Source organism: Cervus elaphus, chromosome 18 (assembly GCF_910594005.1).
Source record: "Cervus elaphus chromosome 18, mCerEla1.1, whole genome shotgun sequence".
In the NCBI taxonomy this organism is placed as follows: Eukaryota; Metazoa; Chordata; class Mammalia; order Artiodactyla; family Cervidae; genus Cervus; species Cervus elaphus.
This window is the reverse complement of record NC_057832.1, coordinates 79602976-79621082: the sequence shown is the minus strand read 5'-3', so window position 1 is coordinate 79621082 and position 18107 is coordinate 79602976. Positions and strand designations below refer to the sequence as shown.

General features: G+C 38.3%; 1 protein-coding gene across 14 annotated transcripts in view; it reads right to left on the bottom strand.

The window, feature by feature from the left end:
• ADAM22 (ADAM metallopeptidase domain 22) overlaps positions 1–18107 on the bottom strand; it is a 224978-nt gene that overhangs the window by 108769 nt on the left and 98102 nt on the right. For all 14 annotated transcript variants that reach the window (XM_043872822.1, XM_043872825.1, XM_043872824.1 and 11 more), the window contains exon 4: positions 655–721. In XM_043872822.1, the coding sequence (XP_043728757.1) occupies positions 655–721 (67 nt within the window). The remainder of the gene's footprint in view (positions 1–654; positions 722–18107) is intronic.

Sequence of the window (18107 nt, the reverse complement as noted above, 5' to 3'; positions counted from 1 at the left end):
CTCAGTTGTGTCTGACTCTTTGCAACCCCTTGGACATGTAATCCATCAGGCTCCTCTGTCCATGGAATTTTCCAGGCAAGAATACTGGAGTTGATAGCCATTGCTTCTCCAGGGGATCTTCCTGACCCAAGGATCAAACTTGGGTCTACCACTTATAAATCAGAAAAAAAAAATTTTTGTAAGAAATCTTTTTCAGAGTTAACCCAACAAGAAACAGTATCCTGAGATTTCTGTTTCCAGGGATTTAAAACTCTCTGGGACATCTCTGTCAACATGGTAAGTTCATAATTTTTCCAGATGAATTTTTCCAAATGAATACAAAGCCAGGCACCTACCCTAGACTCAAGATTTCACCTCTTCATTCTCAGTGCTAACCTTAAAATTTCAGAAATTATTTTCTGTGATATAATCTAAAAGAGAACTACTTGCAGTAATATTAATCCCACAAAGCATAACTCCAAAAATTCCTGTAGTATACTAAGACTTCTTCTACTGATAACTAAGTTTTCCCTTAAGCCAGTGACACATTTTAATGATAAATTCTGAAATATAAACACCCCAAAGTTGTATATTGGAAGTATCATGGAAAATTAAAATCATCATCGGCACTTAAAAGATTCTCAGAGTTATCTCCAAGAGAAAAATTTTACTTACTTTTACTTCCACAGTCTTCCCTCCATGTTCAATGTGTCTCTCCACATATTCAGAGGACAGCAAATCACTGCAAAAAAAAAAAAAAAGAAATGATGATGAAAGAGGACCTTGAATATGTAAGTCATTTGAAAATCACCATTGTTGACAACATTCCAGCATGAGTGATTTATTTAATATAGATTTTAAGGCAAAAATAAAACTTTATAGGTCTCTCTCTCTTTCACACACACACACACACACAGCCTAGTACTTGTAAAAGGATATGAAGCTGAACTGACTAACCCACCTGTCACCCCCTTGTTTAGCAAAGCTAATTGCACCAATATAGTTCAGCAAGTTTAGGAAACTACCATTATTTTTAAGACATCTTATTCTTCCCTTTTTACTTTAGCTTTTTTGTATACAAAGATTTTAATTTAAATTTTTATTATTCCTTACATCCTTCTTAAGTTTCCTTTGCTGTTTCTCTTCTCCAATGTTTGAATAGTGAGGTACTCCCAGGAGACAGTCTCTCCATATTCCTTCGTGGTCTTTTCCTGTCTCATAGTTTTAAGTATTAAGACACTGTCAATATCTAATTTTTTATTTCCAATTCAGACTTTTTTTTTTCCCTCAAACTGGAGATTTAATTGTCTACTGGATGTCTCTGCTTGAATATCTACTAGGCATATCAAGCTTAACATGCTAAGGTGGAATTCTTCCACCCCCACCCACTCCCCACCTCCTGTTCAGCCACAGCCTTCCCCAACAGCTAACTGCTTTGCCCCTAACTTTGAAATGATCAACTCCTCTCATTCCCCACATCTTTGCTTTTGCTTTAAATCAAAGAGTTTTGATTTGCCACTATACCATACCATTTCTCATGTGTTATGTGCAACATTTTATCTAACAAAATGTTTCCCCCACAAAAAAAAATTAAACAGAGGCAAGGAAGTTTAGAAGAAATGAAAAAGAATATACTTCAGCTTTCTAAAATAATCTTTTTTGAAATCTTTCCTAAACCACCACCAGTTTCTTATATACTAATAATTTTAAATATTTACATCACCTTAAATATACTTATCTCTAATTCTATATATGAGAAAAAAATTCCCCTTTAAAAGGTGCCTCAAGACACAACACTCATGAAATGTTTTAAAGTCCTTACATTTTTAAAGCACATTCACATCCTAATCTTTATCCAAGACCACGCCCCCAGCAGAGGAGAGGTACCAGCCAGATGTTTTCAAAACACTGCCCCCAACCTTACTATCAGTCTCCAACAACTTCTCTCTCAGTGAGAGTGGCAGCATTTATTAGCAGAGCCAGCCAGGTTCCCTCTCTTGGGAATCGAAACCAGTAAATTCAGAAGAAAAAAAAAAAATTACCAGATGAAGGAAAGAGAAATAGAAAATCAAAAATAAGCAGTCTCTTGAGAGAAGCTGAGCTGTGCCAGTGGGTGAATCCTGTCACCTCAAACCTAGTCTCTCTCTTGGTGGCTCTCAAGCCAAAAGATACAACCAAGCCAAAGAGCTGGAGAATAAAGAATTTATTACTTGCAACAAGTAAGGAAAACACCTTGCCCAAAGCAGTGTCTTCCCCAAGAGCAAAACTGGGAAGTTTCAAGTTAAGGGTATGTGCATATTCATGAAAAGATGACAAAATTCAGCAAAGAATTAGGGGAACAGTCAATAGAGTTCACACTTTAGTTGACTGAAGTCATGAGGGTCAGCAAAAAATCAACATCATCTTTCCTTAGGTTCCACTTGATGTAATGATTGAGCACTACCCCTACGTGAGTGTCAAGTCTGCAAAACAGCTCAAGATGGGCTTAAAGCCAATCTTTACCACTGAAACAGAACTGGGAGTCTTTACAACTGATTTATTATCTTTGCTGTTGTTATTTCTCTTGCCTGAAAACAGTTTCTGTTTCCTTAAGATCATTATTACTGACATCTGCTCAAGGTCAAGCACTTGGCCAGGCTTATATCACAAATGGCTTCTATGTCAAAAAGCTGTATCTAGTTCTTTTTCTCCAGGGACATCTCCCTCGCACCTTATTTGCTTACAAAATCAGAGTAAAAGCCCCAAATCTCCACTGCGTAAGCCACCGAATCCAGAATAGCCCATCCCTAATGCTGGATCCTTTCTCCTTCACTGCCATGTGAGTAAACCTCCATTATGGAGCCAGCATGAGTAAGATCAAAAGCGACTATGTAAAATGATACTCAGAGGGGGAGGAACTGTAGTAGGAGGAGGAGTAATAATAATAATAATAAATTTCTAAAAAAATAGCTTTTGCGTCTTCCAGGTTTTCAAATTTCAAGGGAATATCCTTCTTTGAATTATAAAATCAAGAAATTAAGAGAGTATGAGTCACCACAGGAATGTAATTACAGCGAAGAAAAGCCTCTGCTCAGAAATTATGCAGCTATTTCAATCAAGCCTCTATACCTAAAGTTTTGCTGGAAAGGGCGCTATGTAATTTAAACCAAAAGCAGCCCACACAATTTGGTTCTGTTTGTTTGCAGTATTGTGGAAGTCGGGTAAGTATTGTTATTTAATTATTGGGCTGAAAAACCTTCTATTTAAAATATCATTTTTTTTTCCTCTACTGAAACATAAAAATCCTTACCACCACCAACTCAGAACATCAGTACAAATTTTTGAAGCCTCCTAAAGTAGAGATAATCAAAATTATCTTTTTAAGTTCTATTATTTATTTTAATCATCATTGTTTATCATTAAGTAGGAATCTACTTCATTTTAAGTACAGGAAAACGGAGACTCTCCTTAACACATGGGAAATTTTATTTCATCTGATCAGGAAGAATTTACTCCATGTTTAACAGTTTACTGAACACTGCTATGCGAATGCTTCTTTGTGAATTTTGAAAGACAGAAGTGAAAATCATTTCCAGTCAAATTCTAAACCCACTTATTTTCTAAAGGAAGTAAGGAAATGTTCTAAAAATTCAAATGTATTCTGGGGTCCCCTTTTTAAAATTTATTTGCATGCCATAATCAGCCTGGAAAAAGCAAAACAAATACAATGTCAATATTTGTCATAATAATGATTATCCTTTGTCTAGCAGGCAACGATCATGAATCAGAGGCAGCTGGTATAGTACAAAGCTTTTAGAATTTAAAAACAAAAGCAAATATTTTTATTTCCTATCCAAACTGCCATTGACTAGCTTTGTGACCTTGACCAAGTTATTTAATCTTTATGAATACAATTTTGTCCACGTCTAAAATGAAGATAGTAAAAATTTCCTTATAAAGTTGGTATGGTATTAAACCAGAACATATGTGAAAAGTCTCCCAAATCCTGAGTTCAATTATCCCACTCCTTACTCATCATCTCCTACCTATCTTTCTCTTGAACTCTCACTTTAACTGTTTGTGTTACCAAACCCAGGTTTGACTCGAAAGCCAATACTTGAGAGACAAGTGTTGGTTGGGGGAAAAAAAAAGAAAAAAAAAGGTTGCTTTAATCAGAAGCCCAGCACCCTGGGAAGAAGGCAGATTTGCGTCCAAAAACCTATTCCAAACATTCTATATGACCAGGAAAGTTTTTAAAGAGAGAATCATTTGGGGAGGAGGTCAGAGTCTTCATTATCTACCACTGTGTGCAAACTTTCTTCAGATTGGTTGGTAGTGAGGTAACACAGGGACTTCCCAGATGGCACTAGCGGTAAAGAACCCTCTTGCCAATGCAGGTAGACATAAGAGATGTGGGTCTGATCCCTGGGTTGGGAAGATCCCCTGGAGGAGGGCACCAGCAACCTACTCCAGTTTCCTTGCCTGGAGAATCCCATGGACATAGGTGCCTGGGGGGCTATGGTGCACAGGGTCACAAAGAATCATACACAACTGAAGTGACTTAGCATGCAGGTATACATGAGGTAACACAGTGGTGTTCCAGTATTCCAGGAATCTTGCAGTCAGTCTAAAGTTTCTATCCTCCACCAGGGTGAGGGCCTTAGTTCCTACAGAAGAATCCAAAGGTATTAGGAACCAGGACCGTACCCTGACTGATTCAGCCATTTGGAACACAGGGAAGGTCAGGAGACTGAATGAAGCCCATTATCCATAAATAAGAAATGGGCAAATGGAATGACCCTTGGAGGGCCCCTACAGTGTCCAGTTCCATTTCATTTGGAGATTTTTAAACCATTGACCCTACCTACTACTTTTTCACTATCATTCATCTCTCTCTTGTCCACCTAATCTAGTTTACAGTCCATGATTCATCATGAAATCGCTCCCTTGTTCCTCCTCCTCTCAATACTATGCTCTCTTGGCCAAACCTCAACCTTGGTAAAACTTAACTCTTCTACTAATCAAAGTCTGACCCCAAGAAGCAGAACATCCTGAATGGTCATACATCTAGCCACATAATTTATGAATACAATGGTAAGTGGTCCCACTTAGCACAACACTGCCCATAAATCCACTAGTGCATTTTCCTAATCAATTTACTCTGAGAAGATCCTTCCAAATTTTTCTCTCCTAAAATCCCCAAGGCATTTCTTCATTATAACTCCCTGCTAATGACCTCACTTCTATATTCACTGAGAGAATGGAAACAGAAAAAGGCTGCTTCATCTTTCCAGTCTACCAACATCCCTGTTTTCTGAGCCAGTCTCTGAAATGGAATAAGACCCTATGGGGCCTTCCCAGGACAGAACTTCCTCCATGCTCTCTGCCTGACTTGTTTGTAGAAAAACTTTAGTCAAATAATAAATATAATGAGAGAAATGATAAAATGCAGAAGCAAAGAAAAATAGTCAAACAAGACCAAACAGTAGTAGTTTAGTCATTAAGAAAAGTCAAAGACATTTAGTTCCTCCTCAAGGGCTACAGATAATATTCTGAGCCATATTCTGTGAGCAGTTTTGCAGATAATGAAATCCCACTAGGAGGAAGAAGTTAACTACATGATTACCAGATTACAGCCGTGACATAAACTGCCACAATTCTGAGAACCAGACTCAAGAAAATCAACCCTGGAACTAAAGATCAACTGCACCTAAAATAATCAAAATGATGCTGATCGGGCCACTACATGACTAATTCAAGATGATTGTCAGAGCTGACTATGCTGTTCTGTATATAGCCCCTATCCTCTGCCTACACACCTCTGAAACTCCCCTTTAAAAACATGCCCACTGATTAATGGTGGAGATTTGGACTTTGGACATGAGTCTGCCTTCTCCCTCAGTTGCCAGCCTCCAGAATAAAAGCAAACTTTCTTTTCTGTCAACACATGCCTCTCCAGTATTGGCTGTTGAGCTGCTAGTGAAATAGAAATTGCTAGGCAGTCAGTGCAGGACTCTGAGACCTCTTACTTTCAACAAACATCTCACTCCATTAAACTAAAATTATACCTTTTGCTGAGAATTCCTGGAATGTGTCCTTGGTCTGATAAATTATCAGCACTCAGATCCAGGGAAGGGCAGTAATTAACTTCCGTTCCATATGGGTGATCATTAATCTATAGCCCATACTTCTGGTCCATTGTAAAATGGCCAGGGGGTTATGAAAAAGATTTAATCTGAGGATCAAGAGAAGCAATAAATATGTTAAACATCTTGACCTTTAAACTGATTGGTTAAAAATGACATATTTTAGGGATAGGAGCAAACCAAAGCTGTACAGATTAATACTGGTAAGAATATAAACTGCTGTAAGTCCCACCTTGGGGGGACTCTTTACCCCCTCTCAGTGTCTATGCTGACAGCTTTGTACTTTCCTTCTCTTTAATAAATCCTATTCCCTTGTTTGGGAAGTTCATTCTTTGGCTCCATGAATAAGAACTCAATATGGTTAATGCATAACTCTCTCAGATAAATCCCAACATTCAAGTCTCCACTCAAAATGTATCCTACTAATAACTTCACAGTGAAGAAAACTGGGGGACATAAACCTTGACTGAGTGATAATAGCTAACATTGTCAATAATGGAAGAAACCAAAATCATGAGTCTCTGCAGTGATGCACTGAGGATGCATCATTACAGTATTCCCATCAAACATGCATAAGAAACAAACAAACGAATAGAGAAATCCAAATCAGCAATAGATTTTCAACGAAACAGCCTCAGAGAAAAGATCTAATCCAAAGTGCTTCTATGCAAACGTGACCTTAAGGTCAAGATCAAATCAAGGGTATAAGTAAGACCCTTTGATAAGGCCTCAGAAGGTCTTAGAGTTATTTTGCTTAAACTATAGCATCTATATTTTTAAAGTTTCTAATATTTTTAAGAGCCTGCCTCTTAGATTCTCAGCTATAGCAAAAAGTTTCTAAGAATCTCAAGGTATGACTCATAGATATTCTCACCTAAACAAAAAGACTTCTAAGAATCATAAGGGCATTTTAACTCAAAGTTCTAAGTAGAGAAAGGCCTGTCTCAGGAAGACTTGTGGATTTGGTTTGTCTTATGGGATAAATACCAATAAGATTCACATGAAACCCGCCAAAAAACCACAGCTAGCTTGGATTAAAACACACAAGTTAATTCAAGTCTTTTACAGCCAGGAAGCAGACCTGGAAAGATACTTAGATTAAGGCCTGGGTCATTTCTCATGGAAAGAAAATGGTGATGTAAATGGTGGAGCCAACAGCCATAGGTAACCACTACCAGGAAGGTGAATAGAGCTTTAATCAACATATAATCCCTTTCCCAAAACAGGGGAACTGGTGACATACACCTGGCTGACTATCAGAATTTCAATGGACCAGTGATAGCTGGGTATCTCCTATTTCTCTGGTTTTTAAATAGGAATATCTACTGAAATCATCCTATCCTTATCTCCCATTGTATATCAAGCCTATGTGGAATAGATAACTTGTCCTTTTAGTTCAAAGGCCTGTATTTGTGTCACCTCATCTACAAATGTTTAATCAGATTGAGATGATAAGAATTTGAACCTTGAGTTTGAGCCTGATAGCATAATGGAATGAGATCATTCAGGAGTCTTTGAAGGAATATGTGCATTTTACATATGTGAGAAATATAAATAATTTGAGGTCAGATGATAGACTGTGGTTGAACAAAGATGTCTACAAACTCTTTGTCACTCCTCTCAAGGTAAAGTGGAGATCATTTCTCCTCTCCTTGCATCTGAGCTGGTCCTAGAACAAACACAATGAGACAGAAGTGATATTATATAACATCTGAGATCTGCAACTCTCACTTCCATGCATATGGAACTCTCCATCTTTGAATATTTGAATCTATTCACTATGCTGTGAGGAAGTTTAAGCAGCCATACAAGACCCTTGTAGAGTTTCTAGCTGACAACCCCAGTTGAATTTCCAGCCAGGGCTGGCAATAATTCCTAATCATGTGATTGAGACCAGTTTAGATCTTCCAAATATAATATAATAGTGCCCCAGCTAATACCACATGAAGCAAAACTGCCCAAGCAAACTACAAAGTTTTACAAAATAATACACTGCAAGGCAATAGGCTAATCATGCCTTTTTATTCATATATTCAGTGACTGTTACATTTTACAAAATTAGCATCAAGTTTTCCTTAAAGCAGTCTCCAGGGAATTCCCTGGCAGTACAGTGGTTAGGACTCAATGCTTTCACTGCAGGGCCCAGGTTCTATCCCTGGTCAGGGCAATAAGATCCCACAAGTTGTGTGGCATGGCCCCCCCCAAAAAAGAAAGAGAAAATGTGCACAATGTAACTTGTTTTGAATGTTAACATAGAGACAACTTATAATTTTTTGACTTTATCATGGTGCAAAAGCTTTATGCATGTGGTAGAAATCATATTTAGATTTTGGATTTTGACTGTTTCCTGGCCTAGCAATATGCTGTATGATACTCTCTTGTGATGCTGGGCAGGTCAGACAACAGCAGCTCCCAGTCAGCCACACGATTACAATAGTAACCAATCTAGACACTTACAGCCATTCTGTTCCCATGCCAACCTTTCCATTTTTCACTTTCAGTACAGTATTCAGTAAATTACATGAGATATTAAACATTTTATTATAAAGCAGATTTTGTATTAGATGATGTTGCCCAACTGTAGATAAATGTATAAGTGTTCTGAGCACATTTAAGGTAGGTTAGGCTAAGCTATGATGTTCCATAGGTTATGTGTATTAAACGCATTTTCAACGTATCAGGACATAACCCTATCATAAGTTGAGGAAGTTCTGCAAAAGAATTATAAAAGTTTCAAATATGACTATAATCTACCCAGTGAAATAGTAAAAAGCCCCATAGGTCATGGGTCACAATCTAAAATCATCAGATTCTGTTAGGTACTTAGACCAAGAAAAGCTTTTCAGAAGTATAGAACTGAGAAAATAGAAATTTTAAGGACTCAAATTTCATTATTTTATTTAAGAGGAATAAAAAATGGTAAGCTTAGAAAGTTTTTTAAAGAAAACATTCTTCCCATTCTCTCCATTCTATACATTGTTTCCCCCATTTCATCTTTTCTCTCCTTTATTTTCTTACTCTGTCTAGCCGAGCATTAATCTTCCAGATTTCTCTGACAAGCTAATGTCTTTGCTGAGAATCCTCACTAAAGAAAATGGATAAATGTCCTGAACTTTCATATCACTGAGAATTAATCATCCAGTTTTTAGCACTGTTATGTGCAAAAACTGTTATCTGTATTCTCAGTATGTAATAACTAGTACTTAAAATTCCTATTTTGCTTAAACTAAATTAAAGAGAAACTACCAATGCGAATCAAGTTTTTCCAAGATCTGCCTTTTGGGTGAGAGTTTCATTTTATTATTTTCCAATTTCTAAACATGAAAATTCCTTTCCTATTTATTCATATATAAGAGATTTTCTGTGCACCCTTGTGCCTAAAGGGGAGGCTATTTTAGCTATGTTCTGCTGAGGAAGTCTTAATCTGATGAAAATTTTCAGGGAGCTTTCATTATGTATATCAAGGACTAGGGACTTAAAGTAAATATGATCAGATGAAAGCTGTGATAGGTACTGTCATTAACATTAGTTCTTATATATAAAATCCTTATTCTCACTAAGGCAAAGGTTTCCAAGCCTTGCTTTACAGCAGAATCATGGTTTTGTTTATTAATGACTGGGTATCCCCACATCTACCAAATCAGAATCTCCTAGGTTTATTCTGATATACGAAAAATATATATGATGATATATGAAAATATATATACCAGGACATGAAAGTACAATCAAATTATATCTAAAAATATTCTAGTAAAATTTTATTAATCTAATGGTATGTTGGCATATTCTGATCATTGTGACTGATTACCACATTGAAAGCCAAAGACACAAGGGAACCCATTACAGCAAAGCAATTAAAACCAATCCCTGAAATATAGCATGGGAAACAATGAATGGGGTGGGGGGCGGAACTCCATTAAAACCAAATCAAGGACTGATTTTTTCAGAAAAAATCTGACACAACTGGTTAAAAATATACTTAGATTTTCAGTAAGTACCCTAGAAGTGGGAGGTTTTGGTATTCTTTTTTTTAAATTGCAATTTTTAGGTGTGGTTCAAATAAATTATTTATTTATACTAATTAAAGATTTCAATTTCTATATCAATTAGTTGAAAATCATCATGACAGCTAGCCTCAAATTCTTTCTATTGCCATCTACCTGATTAACATCCTTACCTTCATTTCCTTCCTCTCTACATCCATGTTCTAGGAGTGAGACCATACCCCTTAGCTGGACTCCATAGTCACAGGTCAAGAACCCAGTGCTCAAAATAAGACTTCTCCCCACTCTCACTTGTGCAACCTTTTGAGTTGGAATCTTGACACCAATCAAGTTGGTATCAGAGTTTGGGACTCCCAAACTCTGTTAGTTCCTGGCAAGAGAACATCTACTTGCCAGCAAAACTCACAGTGATATTCTTTAGAATCATCAAGATTAACCAAATCAGGCCTTTTGTCTTAGTTCATGTAGTGGCCTCAAGAAGCTCAGGCTCCCAAATCATCCTTCATCTCCAGCTCTCTAACCTCCATGTGGTTCTGCCCCTTTTCCCGTCATGCCCCATCTGCAGATATCATGCCTTTCAGAACTTACTCATGGCCATTAGGAAAAACCCCTATCTCTAATCTCTTCTTTGAATACTTCCTTCACCATCTTCCCCTGGAGAAGGAAATGACAACCCACTCCAGTATTCTTGCCTGGAGAATCCCATGCAAAGAGGAGCCCGGCGGGTTATAGTCCACAGGGTCACAAACAGCTGGACATGACTGAGCAACTAACACTTTCACATTTTCACCATCTTTTGAGAACCAGCTTTCCAGGGGAGGAACTGCTTCTCCTGCAAACCCCTAAGTGTAGACTGCACCTCTGGAGAGGATGGGGGAAGCTACCCTTTTTACCTCTCATTGCTATGTCATGCCATTCTCCCTCATTCTGTTAGGGAAATACTGACTGAAACCACCCACCCTGGCCAGGAACCATAGTAAACACTTGCATGAGTTATTTTATGACAGGAGGTCCTGGTAAGGAACATGGAAATAACAAGCCAAAACCAATCAGAAGAATTCGGGAAAGGTACTAACCTCCCAGAATCCTCCTCGCTAGAATCCATCTTGGCTGAGCAATATGTGTGCCACCAGGAAGGACCCTGATTGCCCAGAGACAACCCAGAAATGAACCCCTTTACCATAAAACCAGAAACTTGGAATCACATTGGCAGAGCAGTTCTACTGGGTTCCCTTACCCTCCTGTTCTCTGCCCAGGTGCCTCTTGCCAATAAAGTCTCTTGCTTTGTCAGCACTGTGTCCCCTCAGACATTCATTTTGGAGTGTTAGATAAGAATCCACTATTGGGCCCTGGCCCAAGGGGGACCCCTTCCTGCAACAATTTCACTAAAAATCACCCCATTTTATATCTCATATCATCAGATTGTACTATCTATCACTGATCCTCACAGTAACTTATTGACTCCTGGTCATTTCCCCTCATTTCCCTGAAGATTTTAGCTTTTAGTTTACAATCATACTTGCCAGCACTATCCCTGTTGTAATTATTGGTGATTTTGATATCTACTTAAGTGATCCTTCTAATTTTGGCTTCTCAGCCTCTTGACTTCAAGTCTTCCAATGATCTTCTCCATTCTATATCACTCTTACATCACTCACACAACACATTCTCAAATTCAAGCATCTCACTCACTGACCAACTCCATCCCTTCTAGCTCTCTTTCAAAATTCCATTTCAATACTTTGACCCCCAATAAGACCTAAAACTCATGAATTTACTATGATTTCACTGTCCTCACCTATCTCATGTCTCACTCCCTTCCTTTCTCAGCTTAAATTCAATCTTAGTATTTACTACTTTGCAAATCTCCCTATTCATCTCCTAATACATGTTTCTCCCTTCCCTAAGCCACTTCTAGTTTAAATGAGCTTTTTACTGGCTTCATACCCACTCGGTGCAACTTAATGGAGCTGAAGAACAGCATACCATCAGGCTGAGTGTACTCACTTTATGCTGACAACCACCCACCTCAAGGAGTCCCTTAAAGCTGCCTGGCAATTGTATTCCCTTTTTCTAGGACATTTACCCTCCTCACTGTGTCTCAACACCATTTCATGCCTTCTCCTTCTTTATTCAAACCCCCAACATCTACTCCCCATGTCTTTTGAGAAGATGATTATGTTCCCTACAACACTGAGTGAAAAAAAGCAATCAAAAGGTAAGTTCCATAGACTTTTATCACCACTTCTTTGTACCTACCAGCATCCTCCATACTCACACGTTCAGCCTCTCCTCCTGTTCTAGGAGTTAGCTGCTGATGTAATTATCCCAAGTCAATCCCTCCACTTGTACACCACAATCCCTGCCTACCTGAGGATATGGCCACCAGACAGTCCTCCCTCTCTTGTATCATCAATCCCCTCTTTTTACTAGCTCTTTCCTATTACTGTATAAACTCTTATTTCTCCTATTTCCAGAAACAAAACAATTTTCCTGCCCGAAGACTGCTATGTGTCCTTCTGTCCATTAAGCAAAACAACTCTAAAGAGAATTACCCCCAGTCATTATTTACCTTTTTCTCCTCCATTATCTCTTGAACCCATCTAATCAGATTTACACCACACTTCATCAAAACCACTCTTATCAAAGTCACTAATTACCTTTCCATGTTGTTATACCTAACATCAATTCTCAATCTTTCCATGACTCAACCTACAAGCAACATTTGAGTCAGTCGACTGCCCCCTTCTCTTGGACATAGTTCCTCCGACTTTCTACCAGACACCACACTCTCCTGGTTTTTCTCCTACTTCTCCACTTGCTGGTTTTCCATACCCTTTGCTAGGTTCTTCCCATTCCTCCAGTCTCTAAACATTGTAGTGTCTCCAGGGTCAGCTCTTGATCCTTCTCTCACTCCTTTGGTGATTTCACTAATGTCTCTCCTTGAATAACAACTACATTCTGGTGATCCTCAGACTTATATCTCCAGTTTAGAATGCTCAGAATAATTTTCAACTCCATACTCAACATCTCCTCGCCATTTATCAAATAAGCACATCATACCTAATATGTACAAACCTGAGCTTCTGATCTGGTCTGACACACACGATGTATGTAAGGGTTCAATCTGGCAGAAATATGTAGGGCATTTGAAATGTTTATTCTTCTATCATGATCATACAATTTTTATAATGGAAAATTATTCAATTAAATCCAAGCCAAGGAAATCTAGAAAATATGGATATGAAATACACACCAAAGAAAGAAAATTATATCTCACCATGTCTCAAAACTCTAGCAATGAGTCCTTAAAAGGTGTCCTTTCTGCTCTCATACATTTCATTCTAATCCATTAGCTGTTATTTAAGTACCTGTCTTTCAATTCCAAGAACCATTTCCAGCTAATGAGCAAATGATAATCACACCAAGTCGAGCTATTTTATTTTTGTTCCAGAAAATTGCCTTTATTTCTTCATAATACCAGAATGCTATAGTTAATAATAAGTGGTTTTTAAAAACTTTAACAGAACTAAGTAACCAGCTGTACACTATCACTTTCAAAACTGTCTTGTTGAAATCGTCTTTATTCATGCCAGTAACTTTGCAATAGCTGAAAACTTTGTTGAAATTTCCCTTTTGGAACTGCCTTCAGAGATTATTTACATGACACATAAGACACCAGTCTCATTTTTTTCCAAACTGTATCCTCTAAATAACAAATAGGCCAATTACCCATCCTAATGAAAAGACAATTATGACTTGCTACTTCCAAGACACAGATATACCTGTACTGAATGATGTTATGCCACCATAACATAAAAATTCCAAAAATCTGCTATAGACTTTGATGGCAATCCTACTCAAAAGATCTCACATTGCTTTGAGCAGTAGAGCTGTTATTGTAATAAATGTCCTGCAGTGACAACTTTGAATGAGACAACTCACCTGGCTAAGCAAGTTTTGAAAAACTTGCTTTAAAAAAGCTTCATTAGGTCATAGTCCTTCCTCAAATGGCATAAATAAGCAATAAATGAAAAGAAAACTGATCAGGATCTTGACTCTTATGATCTGACCCAGAATTAGTTTATACATTCTAAGAGCTAATAATCAAAACACAAAACTGCAAACAAAAGTTAAGGATGCTTTGGTCTCCTATTCTCTTCAGTTCAGTTCAGTCGCTCAGTTGTGTCCGACTCTTTGCGACTCCATGGACCACAGCACGCTAGGCCTCCCTCTCCATCACCATCTCCCGGAGTTTACCCAAACTCATGTCCATTGAGTTGGTGATGCCATTCAACCATCTCATCCTCTGTCATCCCCTTCTCCTCCCACCTTCAATCTTTCCCAAAATCAGGGTCTTTTCAAATGAGTCACTTCTTCGCATCAGGTGGCCAAAGTATTGGAGTTTCAGCTTCAGCATCAGTCCTTCCAATAAATATTCAGGACTGATCTCCTTTAGGATGGACTGGGTGGACCTCCTTGCAGTCCAAGGGACTCTCAAGAGTCTTCTCCAACACCACAGTTCAAAAGCATCAACTCTTCTGAGCTCAGCTTTCTTTATAGTCCAACTTTCACATCCATACATGACTACTGGAAAAACCATAGCCTTGACTAAATGGACCTTTGTTGGCAAAGCAATGTCTCTGCTTTTTAATATGCTGTCGAGGTTGGTCATAACTTTCCTTCCAAGGAGTAAGTGTCTTTTAATTTCATGGCTGCAGTCACCATCTGTAGTGATTTGAGAGCCCAAAAAAATAAAGTCAGCCACTGTTTCCACTGTTTCCCCATCTATTTGTCATGAAGTGATGGGACTGGATGCCATGATCTTAGTTTTCTGAATGTTGAATTTTAAGCCAACTTTTTCACTTTTCTCTTTCACTTTCATCAAGAGGCTCTTTAGTTCCTCTTCACTTTCTGCCATAATGGTGGTGTCACCTGCATTATCTGAGATTATTGATATTTCTCCCAGTAATCTTGATTCCAGGTTGTGCTTCCTCCAGCCCAGCTTTTCTCATGATGTACTCTGCATACAAGTTAAATAAGCAGGGTGACAACATACAGCCTTGATGTATTCCTTTTCCTATTTGGAACCAGTCTGTTGTTCCATGTCCAGTTCTAACTATTGCTTCCTGACTTGCATAGAGATTTCTCAAGACGCAGGTCAGGTGGTCTGATATTCCCACCTCTTTCAGAATTTTCCACAGTTATTGTGATCCACACAGTCGAAGGCTTTGGCATAGAAATAGAAATAGAGCAGAAATAGATGTTTTTTCTGGAACTCTCTTGTTTTTTCAATGATCCAGCAGATGTTGGCAATTTGACCTCTGGTTCCTCTGCCTTTTCTAAATCCAACTTGAACATGTGGAAGTTCATGGTTCACATATTGCTGAAGCCTGGCTTGGAGAATTTTGAGCATTACTTTACTAGCGTGTGAGATGAGTGAAACTGTGCATTAGTTTGAGCATTCTTTGGCATTGCCTTTCTTTGGGATTGGGATGAAAACTGACCTTTTCCAGTCCTATGGCCACTGCTCAGTTTTCCATATTTGCTGGCATATTGACTGCAGCACTTTTAGAGCATCATCTTTTAGGATTTGAAATAGCTCAACTGGAATTCCATCACCTCCACTAACTTTGTTTACAGTGATGCTTCCTAAGGCCAACTTGATTTCACATTACAGGATGACTGCCTCTAGGTAAGTAATCATACCATCATGATTATCTGGGTCATGAAGATCTTTTTGTATAGTTCTTCTGTGTATTCTTGCCACCTCTTCTTAAGATCTTCTGCTTCTGTTAGGTCCACACCATTTCTGTCCTTTATTGAGCCCATCTTTGCATGAAATGTTCTCTTGGTATCTCTAATTTTCTTGAAGAGATCTCTAGTCTTTCCCATTCTGTTGTTTTCCTCTATTTCTTTGCACTGATCACTTAGGAAGGCTTTCTTATCTCTCCTTGCTATTCTTCAGAATTCTGCATTCAAATGGGTATATCTTTCCTTTTCTCCTTTGCTTTTCTCTTCTCTTCTTTTCACAGCTATTTGTAAGGCCTCCTCAGACAGCCATTTTGCTTTTCTGCATTTCGTTTTCTTGGGGACGGTCTTGATCCCTGTCTCCTGTACAATGTCATGAACCTCTCCATCCATAGTTCATCAGGCACTCTATCAGATCTAGTCCCTTAAATCTATTTCTCACTTCCACTGTGTAATCGTAGGGATTTTATTTAGGTCAAAATTACCTCTAGGGAAACGTTTTAGGAGTACGTTTTCTTGTGGAAAATTACTGAACTTTTTGCATTTGAAAAAATATGCAAAAGGAGGTAAGGAAGCAATGGAAAAACTGTCATATACATCAGTTGTGCATGTCTGTAACTCCAAACACAGAGGGATTGATTATCTAAGGTCTTTGAATGTGGCATCTCTTCACAATTAACTGATGAACCACTGAATTGATCTCAATCTCAATTCAACCAACAACCCGGGAAAAAGAGTGTTTTCACTGCTGCTTTTCAGTCATAAATTCCAAATTATGTTTTTATAAAAGAAAAATGAATGCATAATGGTAGGCTTCATGTTCAATTACTGGGGAATAAGCAGAGATCCTGAAACAAAATAATCTCTATTAATACAACATCCAAACGAAAAGGACCCAAGATATATCTACAAGGCTGACATATTTCCCACATGGCTCTCTCTGGTTGTTGCTCTAATTTTAGATTTCAGTATCAGGTGAACTAGCCATTTGGAGGGAATGTTTTAATAAAACTTGAGCATTTATCTTGCTTATTAAACAAAGAGGATGGAGAAGAAAGAATCTATGAATATTCTATGCAGATGCACCAAAAGTATAAACTGTAACAGTTGTCAGGGACTCCATAAATATTAAAAAACTGCAATGAAATGAAATTGAAGTGGGAACTAGAGGTTGCACTGGACATTTCTCAAAATGCTTGAGAGTCATGTGGGGATTTTATTATACACAGATTCCTGGGCCATAAGGAATGATATCAGAGCTGTGAAAGTCTGAGATGACTGGCAATCAAAGCAATAGGTAAAACATTTGTCATGGTGAGAGGCTGAAGACTAAGAAAACTGGATTAATACAGTTCAAGCAGAGAGACCTGAAAGATGCAGGGAAGAAGACATAACAGATAAAAAAGATGTGTACCAAAAAAAAAAAAAGCCATAACTAAAAATGAGAAGTGGTTAAGAAAGATGTGTTGGGATTCTCAGTCCCTTCCCATACATCTCATTTTCACGTGCGGGATTGGCACTGGATTCTTTCCTGGATTCCCACTCTTTGCCCTATTTCGAAGGAGTGAGTTGACCTGGTTAGGTGTACATTGGTCCACATTTCTGAAATGGGTAAAGTTAACCTTTCAGAAGGGCTTCCCAGGTGATGCTAGTAGTAAAGAACCCGCCTGCTAATGCAGGAGACATAAAAGACAGATGCAAGTTTCATCTCTGGGTCGGGAAGATACCCTGGAGAAAAGCATGGCAACCCACTCCAGTACTCTTGCCTGGAGAACCTCATGGACAGAGAAGCCTGGCGGGCTACAGTCCACGGGGTCGCAGAGAGTCAAACACAACTGAAGTGACTGAGCACAACCTTTTACAAGACTGTAAACACTGAGGACCTCCTCTCTTTTCTTTTCCTCTCTGCTCCAACCAATGTGAACACAGAGATTATTATAAATTGTGTCTACCCCACACACCCAAATCTGTCCTAAATACCAAAGTCTAGACTTCACTGGAGGACATGGAGACAGGAAGCATTAATAGAATCATTTGGCCTTCTCACTAAAGCATGATGTTTTTCAACTGTTTTATCAGTAAAAACAGTGATTATTTGTTCTCCAGCTTCCTGTCTTCTCTCAGTGTTTCCAAACTTGGGCAGGTCCTGGGAAACTTGTTTCAAGCAAGGTCCCAAGAACAAAGGATAATTGAGCAATAAAAGAAATGGATAAAAGGGAAAGACTGGTATTATCTGAGTTTGAAGAAA